The sequence below is a fragment of the Phodopus roborovskii genome, unplaced genomic scaffold, assembly GCF_943737965.1.
Source record: "Phodopus roborovskii unplaced genomic scaffold, PHOROB, whole genome shotgun sequence".
Classification (NCBI taxonomy): domain Eukaryota; kingdom Metazoa; phylum Chordata; class Mammalia; order Rodentia; family Cricetidae; genus Phodopus; species Phodopus roborovskii.
Window position 1 is genome coordinate 32,724,321 of NW_026126416.1, and position 22,564 is coordinate 32,746,884.

General features: G+C 45.1%; 2 protein-coding genes across 3 annotated transcripts in view; one reads left to right on the forward strand and one right to left on the reverse strand.

Annotated features, from left to right (window-relative positions):
- Nucleotides 1–10,765, forward strand: part of Znf106 (zinc finger protein 106) — a 57,858-nt gene extending 47,093 nt beyond the window's left edge. For both annotated transcript variants that reach the window (XM_051183629.1, XM_051183630.1), the window contains 7 exons: nucleotides 1,036–1,227; nucleotides 1,626–1,688; nucleotides 2,896–3,015; nucleotides 3,522–3,593; nucleotides 4,491–4,562; nucleotides 6,772–6,918; nucleotides 7,534–10,765. In XM_051183629.1, the coding sequence (XP_051039586.1) occupies nucleotides 1,036–1,227; nucleotides 1,626–1,688; nucleotides 2,896–3,015; nucleotides 3,522–3,593; nucleotides 4,491–4,562; nucleotides 6,772–6,918; nucleotides 7,534–7,590 (723 nt within the window). In that variant the 3' untranslated portion in view covers nucleotides 7,591–10,765. The remainder of the gene's footprint in view (nucleotides 1–1,035; nucleotides 1,228–1,625; nucleotides 1,689–2,895; nucleotides 3,016–3,521; nucleotides 3,594–4,490; nucleotides 4,563–6,771; nucleotides 6,919–7,533) is intronic.
- A 1,480-nt stretch (nucleotides 10,766–12,245) lies between these two features.
- Nucleotides 12,246–22,564, reverse strand: part of Capn3 (calpain 3) — a 50,844-nt gene continuing 40,525 nt past the window's right edge. Inside the window, exons 12-24 of the mRNA XM_051183631.1 lie at nucleotides 22,444–22,455; nucleotides 21,641–21,849; nucleotides 20,564–20,600; nucleotides 18,183–18,200; nucleotides 16,227–16,340; nucleotides 15,333–15,410; nucleotides 14,958–15,015; nucleotides 14,809–14,873; nucleotides 14,350–14,418; nucleotides 14,185–14,263; nucleotides 13,882–13,998; nucleotides 12,875–12,933; nucleotides 12,246–12,564 (exon numbers count right to left, since the gene is read on the reverse strand). Of these exons, the coding sequence (XP_051039588.1) occupies nucleotides 12,538–12,564; nucleotides 12,875–12,933; nucleotides 13,882–13,998; nucleotides 14,185–14,263; nucleotides 14,350–14,418; nucleotides 14,809–14,873; nucleotides 14,958–15,015; nucleotides 15,333–15,410; nucleotides 16,227–16,340; nucleotides 18,183–18,200; nucleotides 20,564–20,600; nucleotides 21,641–21,849; nucleotides 22,444–22,455 (942 nt within the window). The 3' untranslated portion in view covers nucleotides 12,246–12,537. The remainder of the gene's footprint in view (nucleotides 12,565–12,874; nucleotides 12,934–13,881; nucleotides 13,999–14,184; nucleotides 14,264–14,349; nucleotides 14,419–14,808; nucleotides 14,874–14,957; nucleotides 15,016–15,332; nucleotides 15,411–16,226; nucleotides 16,341–18,182; nucleotides 18,201–20,563; nucleotides 20,601–21,640; nucleotides 21,850–22,443; nucleotides 22,456–22,564) is intronic.

Consider the following 22,564-nt stretch of genomic DNA (forward strand, 5'->3'; position numbering starts at 1 on the left):
TTATGAGCAAGATTGGCAAGCAGGGTAGAATTGATAAGGGAAGCATGCATGGAGTGTGAGGTAGACCCTGTTGTTGAGTTTGTGGTGTAAACATGCCATTCTTGATATAAATGCTGCTATTTTCTGTTAAACGACTTGATCTGGGGGTCCAGTGTGAGATGTAGGAAGATGATAGTAACATGAATGGGGAATTAAGTTTGTTTTAGATTTATGTATCTTATTTTATTTGTAAGAGTATTTTGCCTTTGTATGAGTCGGGTCCATCCCTGAGAGTTTGAATTTTTTTAAATGGGAGAGATGGTTCAGTGGTTAAGAGGACCGAATTCTGTTCCCAGCACTCACATCATGCTGCTGACAATACCAGTAACTCCAAACCCAAGAGAGCTAGCGCCCTCATAGCCTCCATGGGAACCTGAACACTCATGGTGTAGCACCACCACCCCCAGACAGACAAACATTCACATAAGTAAAAGAAATCTAGAATCATTTAAGAAAATGGGTAGCTCTCAGAGATTTTTTTGAAGTGTCATGAGATGTATAGCTTATCTTTTGGGGGACAAAACACAATGGGAATAGTGGTTCATGCCTGTCATCTCAGCACTAGGGAGGCTGTGGCAGGAGAATATCTGAGTTTTAGAGTAGTCAGGGCTGGTTACATAGTGAATTCAAGCCTTGGCTAGGCTGCTTAGCAAGACCCTGTTTCAAAAAAGAAAATAACTGAATGAGTCTACAGACGCCACTGGCAGAAACTACACTGGAGGTGGGTTGTTTTTTTTTTTTTTTTTTTTTTTTTTTTAATCAGAGTTGGGACAGTTTGAGTTGAGGGTATAAAATAGTTTGTAATGTATGAGTTTACCCTATTAGATTAGGGGAGTAAGGTCCCAAGCACCAAAGAAGATTGGAGCTGACATGCCAGGGATTAGAGTGTTCAGGATTTAGGATAGGTAGTAGATGTGAGTTTATAGCAGTTTTGGTTATCTATTTTTGAAGTTTTCTTGCTAAATTACTTTTATAGAATGTTGGTTTGTTTTTCAGAACAACAAGCGACAGGACATCTTTGAATGCCATGGCCCTCGGGCAGTCAGTTGCCTTGCCACAGCTCAGGAAGGTGCCCGAAAACTGCTGGTCGTAGGATCTTATGACTGTACCATTAGTGTCCGTGATGCACGGAACGGACTGTTGCTCAGAACCCTGGAGGGCCACAGCAAAACCGTCCTCTGCATGAAGGTGAGAAAATAGCTAGGTTTGAACAGCATTCCCACTACTGTGTGGTATGTTGTTAGGATCTTGTAAAGAGCATAGTCAAGAGATCACAGTCTCCTGTGCATGGGTGAAAAAGGGACCAACCATTTTTATCAACACTTGCAAGAAACATGTTTTATTATAGTATGGTCACATACTAATGCCCTTCTAGGAAAGTTCATAGCCGGTCTGTAGAGTTCATGTTCTGGCAAGTTCATCACAATGCCTAGTGTTAAGACATGCATTTCTAGTTAGAAAATTGGTCTGGGAAACATTATCTTATACATAGTTTGTATACATCTCCAAATAGGATGGAAATTCACATTTGCTAGTGTGTGTTAAAGTTATCTTGCACAGAAGCTGATTTGTTGACTTTCTCTAAGGTGGTGAATGACCTGGTGTTCAGCGGCTCCAGTGACCAGTCGGTCCATGCTCACAACATACATGTAAGCTGTGGTGAGAATGCTTCCTCAGTTCTCTTAATATTTAAATATGGCCCATTCTCTAGTAAAAAGGAGTAATAATAACCGTGCGTGTGTGTGGTGTGTGCGCTCTCTCTCTCTCTCTCTCTCTCTCTCTCTCTCTCGCTCATAATTCCAGACCACCTGGAAATCCTAACCTCATTAATCATAGAAAGACTAGGAGTTTATGGAAGGTTTCATTTGAATGCCTCCTTCAAACTTGAGGGCCGTGGCTCTCAGAGTGTTTGAAATAGAACTGATAAAAACAACTGAGAGGCTGCACTTAGCTCTTAGACACAGCACAGAAGCTGTTCCTGCTCTGCATATGGAGCCCAGTCCATCCTGACTTGTTCCTTGGGACCAGAGAAATGATAAAAGTGAGAATATAGCTTGACTATCATTTCTTATTTCAGACATATATTTGTATATTTCATTGCATATATAAAATAGATAGCTAGGGTATAAGTATAAAATTTGTCTTATACACATAGCCTGAAGATGTGTGTGTGTGTGTGTGTGTGTGTGTGTGTGTGTGTGTGTGTGTCTGAGTTTTGACTGTGACCTGACACATGGGGTGAGGTATAGAGTTTTTCACTTGCAATTGATGTTTGTGCTCTGAAGTTGTGACTTTTGGATCAGAGATACACTTCAGAAATAGAGGGTGAATGGCTTAGCAGGTAAAAGTGCTTACCACAAAACCCCATAAAGTAAGTTTCATCCTCTGAACCCACATGGTAGTTGAGAACCAACTCTCGAAGTTGTCCTCTGACCTCCCAACATTATTTTGTTTGTTTGTTGTTCAAGACAGGGTTTTACTGTATTGTTTTGGATCCTGTCCTGGAACTAGGCCTGTAGATCAGGCTGGCCTCGAACTCACAGAGATTGGGCTGCCTCTGCCTCCTGAGTGCTAGGATCAAAGGTGTGCACCACCGGCGCCCAGCGACCGCAAACATTTGTACCATGGCATGTGTGCTTACAAAATACACAAAATCAGCAAAAGTTAAAGTCAGAGGATATATGTAGTGTTTTCCATAGGTCACAGTACTGTGGGAGTGAGAACTTCAGCTATTAGCATTAGAATAGCTGTATTTGTTTACAGGGACCTCCAAATTTTCCCTTAGACCTTTATAATCATAAAATGTAGCTGGAACCCTAAGGCCTGTCTAGTGACTGTCCCTCCCTTTTGGTACAGACTGGTGAGCTTGTGCGCATTTATAAAGGTCACAATCACGCAGTGACTGTGGTGAATATCCTGGGGAAAGTAATGGTGACTGCTTGCCTGGACAAGTTTGTTCGAGTCTACGAATTGCAGGTAGGATTGGGCCTGTGTATTTTGCATGACTGCTTTGAGGAGATTGTCTGGCTGGGGTAAGGTCAGACCTTCAAACTACACTTTCAGAAACCTTCTAAAATGATTAGGAAGCAACCAGGCCAAAGATTGTGCTCAGAAACCACTGTGAGATATTTGCTCAGGCTCCCAGCTGCCAAAACTAGCATGATTTTTACTGCCTTCCTTTTCCTGTGGGTGGATGGTGTGAATAGGCAGACAGGGGTTGAGACAGGGCTGTGTAGCCCAGACTGGCTTCACACTTCCAGTGTAGCTGAGAATGTCTCTGAATTCCTGACTCTGCTGCCTTCACCTTCCAAGAGCTGGGTGCAAGTGTCACATTGACAAAACTCAAATGCTTTCTGGAAAGCATCCATGGCCTCTTAAAACCTGTCTGGTTCTCGCTGTGGCTTCAGCTTTGAGACTTGTAAAGACATTAGTGTCAAGTCCTCCGTTGACATAATTCTCTAACTTTTTTTCTTCTGCCTAAGTCCCATGATCGACTGCAAGTTTATGGAGGACACAAAGACATGATCATGTGTATGACCATCCATAAAAGTGTGGTGGGTATTGCTTATTTTGTCAGATGTTTGCCTTTGAATATGTTTATTTAAAACTCCACATGCTGATAGTAATGTGTCTACTTTTACTAGTGCAAAGTGACATCTTACCAACTTGATTATGATGTGCCCCATTACTGAATGCCTCACTTCTTGTCATAATAGTGGGAAGGAACCCAGCAACATTGTTGAGCATTCTGTTTCTATGAATAACTAAAATAAGTGCAGTAAAAATCTATTACCACTGTTAATGGAAGATGTAGATCAATGCTTTTGCAGACATGCTCTGAACAGGACACTAGGAACTAAGGGAGAAGATTTGGCTAATGTGTCATTGTTAAAGCCAACTCACCTAACCATGCATAACTAACTTCTTTCCTTTCTTATTTTTTAGACAGGGTTTCACTATGTAGTATTGGGAGGCCTAGAACTCACTATGTAAACCAGGCTGGCCCTGAGCTCAGTGAGATCGGCCTGCTTCTGCCTCCCTAGTGCTAGATTAAAGGTGCCACCACACCTGGCTCCCTGCTTAACTTAGAGGGCTTTATTTTTAATTCTGAGATTGGACTGCTGGGATGAATGTTTTCAAGATCTTGAGTAGTAAAACTTTTTTTTTTTTTTTTTTTTTTTTTGCAATAAATACAGACTTCCATTTAGTTAGCAGCACTGTCCCAGTCCAGAGTAAGTGGGAACCTTGGAGCCCTGTCATCTTGCTGTGAGTCAGGGCTCAAGGGTCTATGGGGCTCTGAACATTAAGGTCAAGAAATTACTATACCGCTTTGGTGTCTTAACCCAGGTTTTATATGAGGCTTATATGTTTCTTTATACTTCCATGAAGGGTGTTTTTATATTTGTTTCTTCGTGTGTATTTAGTCTCTAACCCTAAACCTCTTTCTCCAGATTTACACTGGTTGTTATGATGGAAGCATCCAAGCTGTGCGACTGAATCTGATGCAGAATTACCGCTGTTGGGTAAGCAGTAAGACCGTTGTCACTAGACTTGAGGGTTACTCGGTCCTGGGCTGGTGTATAGATCTTGGTGATTATAATTCCATGATGTGCTGATGGGCATTGTATGTATGGCAGAGAAGCTTCATTTGGAAGAATACACAGAATGCTTTTGACTTCTTTATTGAAAAGTCTCTCAGGTTAGATGTGAAATACATAAATAGTATCTTCTTACTTTGTCTCCTAGGTGTTGGTTTTGTTTTGTTATGTTTGCAGTACTGAGGGTCAAACCTCATGTGGAGGGTCCAGCACCCAGCTCCCAAATAAATCACACATGGAGACTTAATTATGATTGTCTGGCCTTAGCTAGGTTTGTTTCTTGCCAGCTTTTCGTAAATTATCCTGTCTACCTTTTACCTCGGGGCTTTTACCTTTCTTGCTCCTTCATCTCTGTTTTTATCCTTCTATTTATTCTCTTGTCAGCCCCTCCTATCCTTTCTCCTGGCTTGATATTAACCATTCAGCTCTTTATTAGAACAACCAGGTGTTTCAGACAGGCAGAGTAACACAGCTTCACAGAGTTAAACAAATGGAGCATAAAAGAATGCAAGACATCTCTTCATTACCAAAACAAATGTAACACATCTTAAGATAATATTATACAACACTTTATGGCTTGACTTACTACCTTGGTATTTTCTGGTGAATAGAAACACTTAAAATTTTAAAGTTATAGTTTTAACTTGGCCCACTGGGCTAATGTGTATTGGGGGTTGGGGGAGGACATGAAAGCTAATAATTAGCTCACAAAATTGGAGCACCGCCTTGTAAGCCCTGTTCTCAGTTGGGTCTAGGACTGGGAGTGACCAGTGAGAAGTTGGTGGCACTAGGGTTCTTTCCCCCAAACCCTGACTTTCTTATCAGAATTAATGGAATTTTGAATGTTTTTTCAAATTTTATTCTAGTTTTGTCTATAACCTGATTATTTTTCAGCTCTGGCATATATCAATGTCTTTGCTTCTTAGTCTTCTCAGGGGAAGTGATCAAAATAGAGGACTAGATCTGTAACACAAAGAAAATTGAAATAATCTCACTGGGGAAAAAAAAATAAAACTCAGATTTTCATTGCTATTTAGTAATAGACACCCCTAGAGGGAGAGGCTTGCAAGGTCCCTCCCTTCTCTGAGGATCTAACGGAGTAACTGGTTGCTAAGAGAAGAGATGCTTTCTTTGGTGTAGCCACTCTGCCTCATGGTGTTGTACAAATAACCTGTGGCTGGCACTTCTGTAAGCAACTTCATGAAGCTCATTAGGTCACTTTTGAGAAGGAGGGAGACTAAGAAATCAGCAGGATTCAAGGACTGGAGGGTGATGAGAGGGTGACCCAGGTACATTGTATGCATGTGCGAGAATAACAGAGTAAACCCACTATGCATAATTCATACATGCTAACTAGAACTTAAGTGAGCATCCTGGAATTGGCAGTCATAACGTTCATTACAAAGCTGCAGGTTTGGAAGCAAGTGCAAAGTCTGTGCTTTATGAGTAATACATGAGATTGAGCTACTTGTTTACAGAAGTTTTTGTTTTAAGAGGGTAAGTAAAAAGAATGTGATTTGAGTGATAGAAGTTGTGAGTTTTAAAAGTCAGACTTCCACAGCAGGTAGTTGTTTGCTTTGAGACAGGTCTCACGTAGTCCATACTAGTTGGGTTCCCACCCACTATTGTAGCCTAACTGGTCTTGAACTCCGGATCTTCCAGCTTCTGCCTCCCAAGTGCTGGAATTGCAGGTGTGTCCTTCTATCATTTTGTAGTTTAGTTTCATGGTTCTTAGAGTTGTTAAATACATCCTTTTCAGGGTTTTTGGAAAGCTGCTTGCCTTTGGCGGGGGACATGGATTACAAGTCTACAACGTGAGTTCCAAGACAGCCAGAAATAGAGCTGTTAAACAGAGAAACCCTGTCTCAAAAAACCGGAAGAAAAAGATTACAAAATAAATGTACAGATTTTATTTTATGATACAAGATAAAGGACTTGCTCCAGCTGGACACAGAGGGGCATCATTTCATCTCCCCACAGATAGCTAGAGTGTGAGTGCAAGGCCAGCCTGGTCTACCTAGCAAGTTAGGCCAGCCAGAGCTACATAGTGAAGGGGAAAAGGTGTTTGTGTGTGCACACATGTATGTGTTTTTACGTGCTTTTCTTCATGTACCTCCCCCCTCCTTTCTTACAGTGGCATGGCTGCACTCTGATATTTGGTGTTGTGGATCATCTAAAACAGCATCTGCTGACTGACCACACTAATCCGAACTTTCAGACACTGAAGTGTCGCTGGAAGAATTGTGATGCTTTTTTCACAGCTAGGAAAGGATCCAAGCAGGTATTTGTGGGATTGGATCAACCTGGGCTCAACAGATACCTTAGACAAGTGATTCTCAACCTTCCTCATGCTACAATCCTTTAATACAGTTCCTCATGTTGTGCAGACCCCAATCATAAAGTTATTTTTGTTGCTATTCATAACTGTAATTTTTCTACTGTTTCAAATCGTAATGTAAATATCTGATATGCAGGATATCTGATATGTGACTCTCTGAAAGGATTGTTCAATCCCCAAAGGGGCCTCGACCCACAGATTGAGAATCGTTGACTTAGTGCAAAGACCAGCAACCCCTGTTTGCTTTTTAAGGTGTTCGGGATTACAATAAATAGGGAGGGACTAGGAATTTTTCTTTTCATTACTCAGGAATTTGGGAATGAGTTAAACAAGACTTTCAAAAAAAATAATCGAGCTATTTTTAATAAAGAGCTGGATCAGAGTCTTTGTGTATGCTCTTGTGCAGAGGTGAGACATCCATAGTCTCTAAGTGGATAGTTCCCTGTTGGTTAGCAGGATAACCTAATGGATACACAGTCCAGTTCCATGTTCCTCGGCTTTAACTTGCTACTGCCCTGATGCCTGTTTGTTTCTAACAGGGCTCCCTTTTTTCCCTAGGACGTTGCAGGACATATTGAACGACATGCTGAAGATGACAGCAAAATGGATTCATGAAGTTTTTTTTTTGCCTCCCATGTTGGGAAGTCATTCATAAACTATTTTCACATTGGCCCCTCACACGGGCCACTCTGTCCTTCTCCAGTGAAGCTGGGAAGGAGAAAATGGTTCACAGCCAGATGTACCATTAGCAAATTCTGGGCAGTCTGTGGGATGATAGGTTACATGCAACTCAAGTCTGTGCTGGAGCGTGTAAGGGTGATATTTAAGCACATGCTAAGGAACCATACTCTTCTGGGAGAAATGACATACAGTGATTTATGCTACTAGACTATTGGTGTTTATTAAAGATTCAGATTTTAATTGGTTACCCAGTTTGACCCTAATCATACACATATTTTATTGATTCAGTTTGTGATTTCTGCTTTATGTTCTTATGATGGCTTATGATAGATTTTTCAGGATCAGTTTTAATTTCTCCTTTTGAAATAACTGGGTATTTAAATTTGAAGCAAATTTTTTAAAAATAATTATGTGCAGTGTTTCACTATTAAGTGCTCTGTAGATGAACAAAGCTGGCTGTAGGTGCTAAAGGAAACATAGTAGAGTCCCTAGAAACAGCCTGGCTGCTCTGCTTGCTGTATTTTAGAGTTCAGACAAGTTCCAGGACAGGAAGCGCTAAGACAGCATTTCCTAGGAAGTCACTCCAGAGTGCTCAGTGTGGCGGCTCCCTTCACTGCTGCACTCGCTGGAGGCGTGAACGGAAGGCCTGCTTCTGGCTCTCAGAGTCTCATGGAGCCTCAACGCCTTTCAGATTGCTCCATTGCCAGTCCCCACCTCTTACTGTCTTGCTGTGCCCAGAGCAGTAGCACAGGAGGCTCACAGGGTACTTTGAGCCCACCTGCAGCACAGCAACCTACGTCACATGCCTTAATAGGATTGCTTTGTGCTTGGATTTTCTCAAGACTTGTATGTAAAACTAAGTGTTCCTTTCTAATCTTTTGTTTCTGGGTTCTCAAAACTCAGTTCTTCAGAGGGAGAGGACCCTTTTGCCACATATTTATCCTAGCATTGGATGCGCTGCTTTCTGGCACTAGGATTGCAGCCTCTGTTTTTGTAACTGGCCAGATCACACTTCCCCATAGGCTCCAGGGCAGGGCAACTCTGCCAGGAATTCATAGATGGGCTGCAAGCTGGTCTGTGAATCCTCTGAAATTGCGTGGAAGACTATCCCCCCCCCCCCCCTCCAGGAATGGTTCCAGTAGTACTTGCTGGATCCAGAAAATGTTAAGAACAAATCTAGGAGCAAATACTAGCTCATGAGTGGCCCACAAATGAGTGGCTGTTCACATGTAGCCTATTGTGTGGAAAAATTTGTTGACCACATGGCTTAGATGTGAAGAGAACCATTGTGATGCTGAGATCTTATTGACAAAGCATATTTATGCTGTTCATGTATAAGATTAAAGTCCTTTCTACCTTTCACCTCCACTTCCTGTAAGGGTGACCAGAGGAGCCACACTTCGTTGTCTCTGGGAAGTGATTTATTAGGGAAGTTAGCTTGGGTTTATTGCTAAACCTGCATCATTCTCTGAGTTTCCACGTTGGCAGAGCAGTGTGCTGAGGAAGCTGGTTCCCTGTAGGGAAGGATGAGAGCAGCAGGGAGGAAAAATGCAAGGTGTTGACCAGTGGTGAAGATGCTTGAGAGTTTGAGGGCAGACAGTCCAGCAGGACTAGCAGGAACTGTGATCTGGGTTTCCCTTGGTAACGTTGTATGCACGTGTCTGCCTGCTCACCCTTGTGTGTGGGGGCACCTCCTCACTCACAGGGTTGCTTTGAAGCAGTATGATGAACTCAAGAACAGGCTCAGGTCACTGTTCTGCAGGTTGAGCTGTCTTGTGTTGCACTGAGAATGAAGAACTCTGAGTTCCTTGGCTCCTCAACAGTGGCTGCCCATAGAAGACAGAACTGTGGAATCTTCTTAAGCTATTCATTGTGTCTGTCATTCATGATCAGCCAGCCTCCAGTTCTCCTCAGAAGGGGCACCTTGGATATGTGCTGACTTTTGTTTGGTAATTTGATGAAGAAAGGAAAGTGACTTATGACCTGCCAAAATCCAAGACATTTCTTATGAGTACTTGCAGGTCATTTTTAATGGTTTTAAATTTTTTTATGCCTAGTCCAGCTGCTCAAAGCAAAGAAAATCCTTAAAAAATCCTTTTGTGTTTACAGTAACTATTTTAATAAAATACCACACTTTCAGTTTTTTGGGTTTTTTGTTTTTGTTTTTAATTTTCAAAACACATTTTGGCATACTCTGCTCAACTGTAAACAATACAAATAAAGAAAAGAGCAAAAATGTCATCCTGACATTACTTAAGTTTGAGAAGTCGTTATTAGCATTACATTTGTTGCTTTTGTGAAGAAAATGTTTAATTCTGGAGAGTTAGCGATTAAAAATTCAAATTCCTGAACTACATAAAATCCACACCAATACTTTTATGATTGAAGTGATTGTTGCCAACAAAGGTTTTGGGTTTGTTTTTGCTTGTTTGTTTGTTTGTTTGTTTGTTTTATGGTAGAGTTATGGGACAGTTTCAATGCATGACATATGGCTTAGTTGCTGGGTGTAAGTGTACACTTACAAGAATGACACTATTATGTTATGGAAGATAATTGGGAAGGAAACTGAAGTTTATTGTGAAGTAAGATTTGAAGAACACCTGCTTGTGGTTTTGGTTAAATAGCTGCGATTTGCATATGCTTACTTAGCAAATTTGTTCCTGTTGCTTCGAGGAGAGTTCTAGAATTACTGTAAGGCTGTACTTGTCACACTTCAGGGAGGTTTCATCCCTGTCCTGTCATTGAGAACCTTGGGTTTGAGGGAGACGATAGGTAGGAAAGGAGGAAACTGCAGTGGGCTTGCATTGGGTCACACTCTTCACATGCAGATGTGTGTGAAATCTTGTAATTAACCCACCACTTAACCTCCAACCCCAAGGGGACATGGCCCAGAAGTATCCCAGTGCTGGCAGAGCAGAGGGTGGAGAAGGAGAGGCTGTGGCAGGTAGTGGATGCCCAGAGCTGCCCAGCACCTTGGTTTCTTACTGTATTTCAAAATTAAATAAAACAGCCTTCTTACATTTTGGTATAAAAGCTGTGAACTTCATAACTTTGTAAGCGATATATAAAGCTAATACAAGAAGAAAATAAAGTACTTTTACTAAGTGTTCATTTTGTTATTTTGTGTCTTCGTGATTAGCCTTTCCATTTTGACATAAAGAACAAGTCAGTGGGCAGGAAGCATGGTGCTTGTATATGTGCCTCGGACACACACAAGGTCCAGATTAAACTTAAGAGTCAGGGATTATTTTAATGTCAGACAGGCCAGTGAGCAGAGGAGCTAGAATTGGGGGTGGGGGATCACCTCTCCTGCATTGCCCTGTAGTAACTGCTCATCCTGTTACCCATTTATTTGACTTAGAATGTGTTCATTTCATGATTTCATACATAAAATGTACTTTATCATCCCCCACTTCTGGTTCATCTTCTGTTGTCCATATGTATTCACACCAGCGATCTTGGAAAAGTCGGAGTGGTCCCTGTGCTCAAACACTAGCAGTGGTGGGACTGGAGGGATGGCTCCTGTTAAGAGCACTGGCTGCTCTTCCAGAGGACCTGAGTTCAGTTCCCAGTACCCCCATGGCTCTCACAACCATCTCTAGCTCCCAGCTCTAGGGAATCTGATGGCTCTTCTGCCTTCCACAGGCACCAGGCATACATGAGATGCTCAGACATAAATGTAGGCAAAACACACATAAAACAAGATTACAAATAATTAAAAGGGCAGTAGGCATGATCTCAGCAGAACTCAAGCCTTTGACTATATGTATTTCCCATTTATCCTGAAATGAGAGCTTTCTCCCATTAGTATAGTTTCTCCAGACCCAGCCATTCTAATACCTGACAGGATCAGGTATATCCATAGACTAAGCTGGGCTTTCTTTTGTGTTGTGTACATGTGTGGAGGTCAGATGAACTTCTAGTATTTTCCTCTATCTCCCTTTTGTGTGTGTATGGTGTGTGCATGCTTGTGGAGGCTGGTTAATAATATCTTCCTTGATCACTCTCCACTGTTGATATTGAAGCCCAGGTTTCTCACTTTAACCCAGAGCTAATCCAGCGTTTGTGCCAAGGACCCCCCCCCCTTTTTTTTTAATCTCCCTTGGGATGCGATTACAGGTGGATGATCACTCCAACAGGCTTTTGCATTTATGTGGTTGCGTGAGATCCAAACTCAGGGCATTTTTACCCAGTGAGCCATTGCCCCAAGTGTTTGAGACAGGCTCTCACCAAACATTGTCCCTTTGGCTTACTGGCTGGCCAGCAAGCCTATAGAGTCCCTTGCTCTCTTTGCTCTCCAGTACTGGAGTTACAGGTGTGAGCTGCCAGGCTTGCTTTCATAGCCCTGTACCTACTGAACCATCTCCCTAACCCCAAACTCGGTCTTTCTGGAGGTGATATATGAAAGTACGGCAGTTGTGCTGTGGCTGAGAAATGTTAAAGAAAACAGTGGAACCAGCCATATGTGTGCCTTTATTTAGCTGTTTTACAGAACGCGGCCACATTTTTTTTTTTTTTTTTTAATCAGAAAACCCAAAGTATCATCCCTGTTTACCCCAGAGTAAACCCATCCTGAAACTGACAGAAGTGAGTGCAGACTTTGTGACTGGGTTCTTGTATGAGTGAGTACTACTGGCAGATCCTGTGGGCAGCCCAGTGCAAGCTAAGTGTGCAGGTCAGAATCAGCTACACCTAGCTGGGACAGACACTAGCCTTCAGGTGGCAAAGAGCTCTCCCAAGCATCAGGTTTGGGGCAATGTGGAGAAGCAGCAAGACCAGAAGCCCCCTAGACTTAGTGGAGGTAGGGCTACGGGGTTCTTTGTGGTCGATGGCTCTAGCTGTGTTGGAATCCTGGTTGACTGTACATGAGGCTTGCCTCCTTCAGGCATACATGGTAAGCTGCAGCCACTGAAAAATGAAGCCCCAGGTCAGTACAAAAGCAAGCAAAGAGGCCCGTCTATTCTAGAATCTCTTGCATTGGAAAGGGGACAGGTTCTTAAAAGGAGAAGCCTGCTCCTTTTCCTGGGCCTTCTAGGAAGGCGCTTCCTGGCAGTGCAACTTGGGGATGGGGGAGCAAAAGCTCTCACGGTACACACACCCCAGGAACCACAGTCTTCATTAGGCTTCCTTCCAAGTTCCTGTCCTTGGAGTGATGAACACACTGGGGCCAGTCTGCTAGGTTCTATGGTGCCAGGGACGTTCTGTTTGCTGTGCTTACCTCAAGAACATTCAGTTTGATGATGCCATCTCCATCCTTGTCAAATGCGTTAAAAGCTCCTGTGTGAAAGAAAGCATAGACCAAAAGCCAGTCACTACCTCCGCCATGATCATTTGCCCTCTCCTTTTTAATCTCCCCCACCCCCGCCCCTTAGGGTTTTGGCTTAGTCTGCTTGTGTTTGCTTTTAAATAATTCATTCTTGTGTGTGCATGTGGGGACATATGACAAAACACGTGTAGAGGTTGGAGGGCAACTCTAAGATTGGTTCTTTCCTTCCACCTTACAGGTTTCAGCCATAGAACGCAGGTCTCCAGACACATGGCAGCTGAGTTCATCTTGCCTGCCTTTGTTGTGTTATTGAACCAAGGTCTATCCATGGAGCCTTGAATTCATAATCCTGCCTCTACTGCCTGCTGGATCACAAGTGAGCATTATCTAAGTGCTCAGATCTGTAATTTAGGAAGCCCCTGTGCCCACTGCTGTCCTTCCACAAGAATCCCTGCAGAACCTAACCAGCATCTCCCCTTGTCATCCATCTCTTCTTGGCCTGTTGACTGATAGGAGTTAGGACTGACATGCAGCCTCTGGAGGAGATGGGGCAGTTGTCAGATCAGTTACTGCCATAGCTGTACCATGGGAAAAGGGAGTGAGAAAGCTGAAGGTAGCCCCTCACTCACTGTGGTGATCTGGATGGAAATGTCCCCCATTGGCCTAAAGGGGTTGGCACTATTAGGAGGTGTGGCCTTGGAAGAGGGATTTAAGGCTTTAAGGTTTCAGATGTGCAAGCCAGGTCCAGTATCACTCTCTCTTCCTGCTACCTACTGATCCTGATACCGAACCCCCAGCTACCTCTCCAGCACCATGCCTGCCTGCATGCCACCATGATTCCTGCCATGATGATAATAGACTAAACTGTGAGTCCCAATTAAGTGTTTCCTTAAAATAGTTGTCATGGTCATGGTGTCTCTTCACATGAACAACAGCAACAGAAGCCCTAAGACACTTACTGAACATCCCTTCCAGCCTGACGAAGCAGCAAATGAAACTGTCAAAGTCGATGTTCATGTGTTTGTCTGCGTAGCGCATGGTGATGATGTCATAGAGTTGGCTGTTGAGGTGGAAGCCTTGGAAGGGCAGGGAGAGGAAAGGGGAGTGAAGTTCTCAGTGAAGTTCCCTGCTTCTTGGCCACACTAGCCTGGGAAAGGAGAATCTCCCCGCTTTCTCTAGCAGGGCCCTAGTCATCTGCTCCTGCTCTCCCCAGCTCTCAGGTTTTTTTATTATTACCCTCACCTCCCCCCATGCCCCAGCACCTGCATCATTGACTGCATTCCGCATCTCATAGCTATTGATGGTGCCAGAATGATCTGTGTCATAGCGTTTGAAGATTTTCTGAAAATAGAACATTCAAAGATAGCAGTTACACACTTAATCCCAAGTTAACCCTGGCTATCACTCACACATTACTCTCATCCTACCTGCCAGGCCTTGATCTTTTTCCAGAGGTGATGGAACTCTTGCAGATTCAGCCGTCCAGAGCCATCTGTCTGGAGGATGGATGTCAGGACCACAGGCACTTAGTAAGATCTCCCTAAACTGAGAAGGGTATCTAGGGTACTATGCTGGGAAGGCAGAGCAACCAGCGTGATCTACTGAGGCTCCTGATCTCCTCCACTCTTAACCACCCAGAGTTCCTGCCATCTCTATAACCCATAGAGCCTGTTCCCCCAAGACTAATCCTTGTTTGGGCAGCATCCCAAGCAGAATTTCAGGCCTGTGGTAAGACAGGAGGTGATAACCAGCCAAAATAGGGTATCTTTCCAAAGCAACCCCTGCCAGGATCCCATAAGCCTTTCCCTGGGCATGGGCACCCCTAATTGTTCCCCTGATTCTATGGGCAGATATAAGAGGACTGGGGATGGTGGCAGGAAGGATACATCCATGAGAGCTATCATGCTTCGGCAAGACTCCAGTGTGAACCCCTGTGTCTTCAAGTCCTTGTCTGGGGGGATGGAGAAGGGTGAGGAGCTGCTTTCAGACAGCTGTGGCCCATGCCCATCCCCCTCATCTGGAGTCAGTTGCTCACGTTTGTTCACCACCGTGTTAAGTACATTCTTGAGTTCATCTGCACAGATCTCCATGTCCTAAGGGAGAGAAGAACTGTGAAGGGCAGAGCAACCAGTGGACAAGTCCCAGCTATCCCCATTTGTCACATCCCCTTTCTTCTGCCATGGGAAGCTGGGGCTTTTCTGAGCAAGACAGGCCAGTTTCTGTACCCTCAGCTGTCCAACACAGCCAGAAGGCTGTGAGCCACCAATGGTTGTGTTAGTCCCGAACCCAAAGGCATAAGTTTCTGTGATGTGACACATGTCCTCTGGTTCTCCCAAACCAAAATGACCTCTGCTGGACAGTGAGTCTCTTGAGTTGGGAGCCCTGGGCTAGGAGGGAAAGAAACACGTACATCGCCTGCGATCTGCCTGAAGATATTCCGGAACTGTTGCTGCTCTTCAGTCTCCTGGTCTGTGTGGCCAGGCCGTGCCTGTTGGGACACAAAGGAGACTGGTTCATGGGAACCCAGGCCTCAATCCCATACTGCCCCACAAAGCGACACGAGCTGGCACAGGCTTGTGTTCTCTGTCTACCCGCTGAGCCTGAGTGGGGATCCTCAATGTTCAGCAGCCTTGGCACCTCGGGTCACAGGACACAGGTGCCATGGCAACATGCAGACAGCATCCTCGACCTTCTACCTACTCTCCTCCAGATAGAACTTTCCCTAGTGTTTTGAGCCTGACTGTTCTAACTAGGTCCTCTAGCCACCTCTGTCTCTGTGGCCAAGTCCTTTAAGGACCCTCTCCCCAGTCCACTATGTTAGTACTCCTGGGTAGAGTTCATGGTCCCAGAGTTCTGCAGACCTCCATGGCTGCTGCCAGACAACTCTCTCTCTCCCTTTCCCTCCCTCTCTCTCCCTCTCCCTCTCTCTTTCTGCTACCATCCTTTTTCCTCCCTTGTCAACAACTCTGAACTGAAGACAGGTCAGCCTAGCTCTCTCCAGCACGCTTGTCCCAGCCATTGTCTTCCTGAGCGCTGTCGTCCTGCCCATAGAAGCTTCATAGGCGCGGTCCTATCATTTTCATCCCAGGACTAGTTTGGGGTGGCAGCAACCCTAAGACATTTACCCAAGAAGTACCCTAAAGTTCAAAGGAATTTGTTGAGAGGAAAGGTCAGTGGGACGATCCCAAACCCCTCCATGTTTAAGAGACCCTCCCTGGGAGTCGCCATAACTCCCATGCATCCCTAGAGCATAGCAGAGCCCCACTGTGAGCTACACTCCCCATCCGTGCGCATGCTCAGAAACCTGTGGGTTTTCCCCTTGCTTATCGGGCCCTGCTTTGTCTTTGCCCTCCTCTGCCTCCTGGTCCACACCCAGCTCCTTGTTGCTGTTTGCTCTGTCTGAAACAAAGATGATGGGCTGGGGAAGGGGAGGGGAGGAAAATGGGGTGGGCAGGAAGGAAGCAAGGATTAATGGCTAATAGGCACAAAAGGCAGCCTCCCTCCTGGAGCAGCTTTGTCCAGTGGAAGAGGAAATGGTCACACTCAGGAGCTCTCAATTCAAGTTCCATCTCTGCACTGACAAGCTGTGTGACTGGGGGAGAGATGCCAAGTCTCTGCGGTCCTCAGTGAGTGTGTGTGTGAGTGCGTGTGTGAGTGCGTGTGTGCGTGCGTGAGTGCGTGTGTGATTTTGTTTGGGGCTGAATCTCACTATGTAGCCCAGGCTAGCCTTGAGTATACCATGTCTGCTTGAACCTCAGTTCTTTCTCACTTTTATTCATATTCCTAAAAATTATTAATGTGTTGTATAAAGTTAATAGGTCCAATATTTATCACACCAACCACATTTCTCATGATAGTACAAAGTAGTAATAGAAAAATTCTAAGAATGCTGAAAGCATATGATATACAGTAGTGACTTTTCAAATGTTTCATTCCCCCCAGAAACTCAATGTAAAACCCATTAAAAGTGAGGCTTTTCGGGCCCATCAAGGTAGCATACAACTATAATCCCAGCAGAGGGAATAACCACAAGGTCAAGGCCATCCTAGCAGAGAGCAGGGCTCCAGCCCCTCAGTACCCAAGGGGCCTGTCACCATCTATTGTTTGGTGGCTTTCTCCCACCCCCCCCCTTACCCCGTGTGAGAAACACCTTCAGTACCATTTACTCATCCATTAATGGAGCTGATAAACTCCGACTTTTCCTTCTGGTAGGGCTTTTGTGGGGACCAGGTGAGTTAGTGAATGTAAAACTGTACTGTGCAAACACTGAAGGTGTTACAGCAACAGAAGGGTTACTTTAAGGTTCTGCTCATGCAAGTGCAGAGACTACAAGGGGTAGACAGTGGCCGCCATGCCATGCCTGTGTTGGTGTGGTAGAAGCGGCAGGGTTGGAGCCAAAGTGCAGAGAATGAAATGAGGTCAGCAGTCTCAGCCACAAAGGCAGCCTGACCAGCCTGTCCTCCCATGATGCTTAGGTCCCCTTGGGGAACACATGGGAGAACAGCTCTGCCAGCTTTGGCGCCAGGAGGCTCCTTAGACCCCAGCTTGCTCCTCTAAACAACAGCTCTTGCCCAAGCAAAGGAAGCTTGTGGAGATCTCTAACAAGCAGAAGTGATGGTCTGAGGGGACCAGTGGGCAGGGGACCAGCCATATATGGACGCACATGCAGTCTTGACAGCACAGGCCTTGGAGTGTAAGGGACAAGAGACTGGTCTCAGAGCAGACATATGGTACTGGTTCCGGCTCCCCACCTGCTAGATGTGTGCCCTTGGGCACATTGCTTCACTTCTCTGAATGTGAACCCTACTTTTAAAAAGCACAAACAGTACTTACCTTGTAGATGCTATTATGGGGTGTGGGGGGTTGTTACGGGTTGCTACAAGTACTGCATATAGTACACATTCCCTCTGGTCTGGACTAGCACCCATGCTAGAACCTCTTTGATAGATTCTCCAGGGCCACCATAAGCACCCACACCAAACTTTGTTTGATGGCTGTGGTGTTTCAGAGCACAGACTCTGGGGGACCACCTGGCTCCAGTGCTGTCCTAGGATTACTGTGAGATTGAGGTAACACATGACAAGCACCTGGAAGAGTAGCCAGCCCAGCAGAGGCTCCAAGGACAGAAGGAAGAAGCATACCTTATACATGCTACACATGTACACACACATGCACACGTGTTGCACATGTGTACATACACATGCATACATGTACACAAACACATTCACAGAACCTTGCCCACTCACCCTGTTATACCTACCTTATTTTTTTTCTTTTTCTGCATAGAAAGGGAAACAGTAAATGGGGAATAGGTGAAAATCAGGTTTCTAGGATAGCCAGTGCTCAAGGCTCTAGGATCCAGATACTGTAATCAATCGGAGCTTAAAAGGGTATGAAAGCCAATGAGATGGCTCAGCTGGTAAAGGCACTTGCCACCAAGCTTGACAACCCAAGTGTGACCCCTGGGAATCACATGGTAAAAGGATTGTCACAATTTGTCCTCTGACCTCCACATGTGTGTCTGTGCAGCCACATACACATACACAGATAAAAAAAATTTTTTTAAAGGTCATGGAGGACAAAAGGAGAAGAGCATTCTCCCTCCACACCAAGAAACTGACAGCTTGCAAGGTGGTAGTTATGCATGCCTTTAATCCCAGCACTCAGGAGACAGAGGCAGGTAGGTCTCTGAATTTGAAGCCATCCTGGTCTACACACAAAGGTAGTTCCAGGACAGCCAGGGCAATACACAGAGAAACTCTGTCTTTAACCCCCCCCCCCCGCCAGCTGCCTATCTACTGGGAAGGAAAAGGACCTTCCAATCCTTTAAAAATAAAATTGGTTACCAAAACAAGGCTCACTCAAACCTGAGTGAAAATTAGTTTGCTTTAAGAGATCTTGTTTTTAATAGAGAGTTTTAGTATGGGTTTCCAGGATTTGGGCTTCTTTTGTAAACCAGAAGGTTTGGCAATTGTACGGCCCTTCTATTTCCTGTGGCAACAGTCAGCTAAGCCCTGTTGTACCTCCAATGCTGAAGTCAAGTTTCATTTGAAAGCTGCTGGCAAAGATAGTTCTGTAGGGACATTAGAATCCCTACATTGACCTGCTGTACTCATGTAACATGCCAGCTCCTATAACCCACCCTCCTTCCCTTTCTAAGCAGTGCTAGAGTTGAATCAAGGGCCTTGTGGATGGCATGCCCCTAGTCCATGAAGTCTTGAGTGCCCTGATATACACTCTACACTGACCCAGCATCCATAGGATGAGAAAGAGCAAGACACCTAACACGCAGATGAGATGTATGGCTAGGAAGGTACCTGGCTCCCACATTAGCATGGACTCAGCATTGTGATCATGGAAGTCACTGCATGAAAGGCAGGCAGTGGGGCTTTTGTTCTGGCTCAAGTCACACTCACTGAGAATAGCCCAAAGCTCTACAGCAGACCCAAGAATCTTCAAGCCACGCACACACACACATATACACACCACACTGATATACACACCACACACACATATATATACACACCACACACATACATATAAACATCACATACACATTTATACCACACATACACATATATGCCACACAACACACACACAAATATATATACATACACACATACATACACAACACGTACATACATATACACACTACACACACATACTACACTCACATCCACACCACACCCATATACACACAACACACACACATACACATCACACACATATATAATACACACCACACACACATATACACCTCATACAGATACACATCACACACATACACATATACACCACACACATACACACCAACACACACATCCATACCACCCACTCATATATACACAACACACATATACCATACACCACACACATATATATACACACACCACACCAGATTCACACCACACACAGATAAACACACAACACACATATACACATACATTCTGTGCTTCTATAGGCCAGAAGGTAGGTGAATCTGAATTTGAGTTCCTAGCCTCCCTGACTGCCACTTCCTGCCTCTGGAAATGCAAGGAAGCCATTTAACCCTTCTAAGCCATCACCTCTTGTGAAAAGCTGATCCTCATCCATGTCTTGGAATGTTGGAAAAATGATGCAAACCACACATGTAAAAAATGCTTGGAAATAACATTTGGTGCACATGATACACCAGGCTTTCCACATGTGAGAGCTTATTGATTTAAACCCCACAAGTATGGCCAGACATTGTTATAATCCCCATTTTGCAGAGTAGAAAACTGAGTCAGAGGGGTTCTGTAACTTGTCCAGGTGGAAGGTGAATGACCCAGGTTTCTACCCTGGGGTCCTGAGCCCAGTACACTTCATTTTCTCTGTGTGAGAAACCAGATGTGATCCAACCTCATAACCCAATGTTAGCTGCCATTGTCATCGCATCCTAAGTCCAGCTGCCTTCCTCTAATTGATAAAATACTTCCCCCTCTTCCACACTCCCCAGCCTCTGACTGACCAAATAGTTCTACAATGGAAGAATCATTTTCCTTCTGCCCTATACATCAAATTGCCCTTACCCATAACCACTCTCCCCACCACCACCTGCCCCTGCCTGGCTGGGAATGTGAACCCGTAGATTGTCTCATATTTAAGAACCTAATCACTTACCACTGGCCGATCCACGGAGATTGTGTTCTCAGCTTCCCTGTGAAAAATACAAACACAGAGGATCTCGGTACCCCCGCCCCAGACCAGGCAGGAAGCACTCAGGTGTCTTGGTACCTCCAGACCAAGCAGGAAGCACTCAGGTATCTCAATACCTCTGGACAACACCCTCCCCCTACCCCAACCAAGGAGGAACCACTCCAAAAATTTGTTCAGGTCACATAGCTTATTGGTGGTCAAGGTGAGACTAAATCTTAAAAAAAAAAAAACAAACAAACAAAAAACCCTGGGACTACACATTCACCCAGGAACCAGCCCCTGTAAGCACCATTCCCAGGAAAGCATGGCTGGCTATGTTGTTGTTGTCAGAGCTCCCACGCAGTTACTTCTTCCCTGCATCTCTTCCAGGGACAGAACTCAGAGAGTCAGAGTCTAGCAGTGTATCTGTGGCCAGAGGCGGAGATGTAGCCTTGCTGGCTTCCCTTGCATTTCAACCACCCTCAATGTCTCATATACCTACTCTGTGCGTTATATTTGCTGCCTGTCATTTCTATAAATCTCAACTGTCACAATGTTTCCTTGTCCATCTTCTTTAGAGTGTTAAGCTCCATGAAGGTAGCAAGCTTCTGTTTAATTCACTTCACTAAACCCATTGCCTAGAATGGGTGTTCAAGAAACACCCGAAGGATGAATGGAGTGAATACATTTTCGTGGGCTATTCTGGTGTCACAAGGCTATAACTGTAACTTCTTAGAGCTGGGACCAGAGGACCAAAGTTTTGAGGCTAATCTGAGTGAGTTCAAGGCCACCCTGGGACACTTAGTTAAACCTTCTCTCAAAAAAGTAAGATACAAGCCACGACACAGTGCTTGCCTGTGCCCTGGGTTTGATTGCCAGGGCTGCAGAAAGTTATCAAGCCAGTGAAGGGGACGGAATAACGGATCAGGAGAGGGGAATGGCAAAAGCCAGTGGGTCCGTCCCAAGAGCCCTGAAGGAAACTGAAAGCTGCCTCTGAGCTATAGGATAGGCCAAATGAGTGACCTCATAGGGGCAGGTAGAGAAAGTCAGACTGGTACTCACTCAGAGAGATTCCTCTTTTCAGAGAAGACCCGGAGGATGAATTCCCCCTCCTGATGGGGCTCGTAGGTGGAAGGTACAATGACGTACTCACTGGGGGGCAGGCGGAAGCGCTGGGACACTTCCCGCATGTTGATGTAGGTTTTGCTTCTGGCTTTAGAGGCATTGTACAAGAAGAAGTCCTTCTGCAGGTGTTGCTTATTCCCGTGCATCTGAGGACAAGAACCCGAGACACCTGAGCTCCTTGGGAGGGTTGCCTGGACTTACTCAGTCCCCTCCAAGGGCTCCTTCCTAACTCATTGGTCATTCATTTCTCAGTCTCCACCTGCCTACTTCCAATCCCTAAGGCCTCCGATTGTCCAACATTCCGGATCTCACTTCCCCTCCCTTTCTTGTGATTCAGAAATGAAGGTCAGGTCTATACTTCCCCTAGACAGGACCACTCACCAGACTAATGATCCTCAGTTCCAAATCCCTCGGGTTGGCAAGTGCCTCAAAGATGGGGAAGGACCTTGACTGGGTTCTGAGGGAGGTGATTCCCCTGTGCTAGAAAGCAGCCACCTTCAGAACGTGTCTGCCTCTGTGAGTGTATACTTGCACAAGCGTGGAAAAATGGGTGTGGGGAGGTTTGTGTGTTTGATGGGCAGGGTATCCTGGCGGAAGGGAGAAAATGCACATCATGGGGTCTGGTACCCTCCTTCAGCCTTGCTCATCAACCCTACCAGGAAGCTTCTCGGGGAGCCACAGACAGATTTAGGACCCCCGAGGAATGCTCACACCACCGCCGGCCGCTGCCACTGCTATACCTCTTTGGGAACCTGGAAGCAAAGTAGAAAAACAACACCTCTGCTGTGAATGGGGTACAGGGTCAGCAGAAAGGAACGCTGGCAACTAGAGAGGCTGTGGACTCCAGCTCCTGCTGCTACC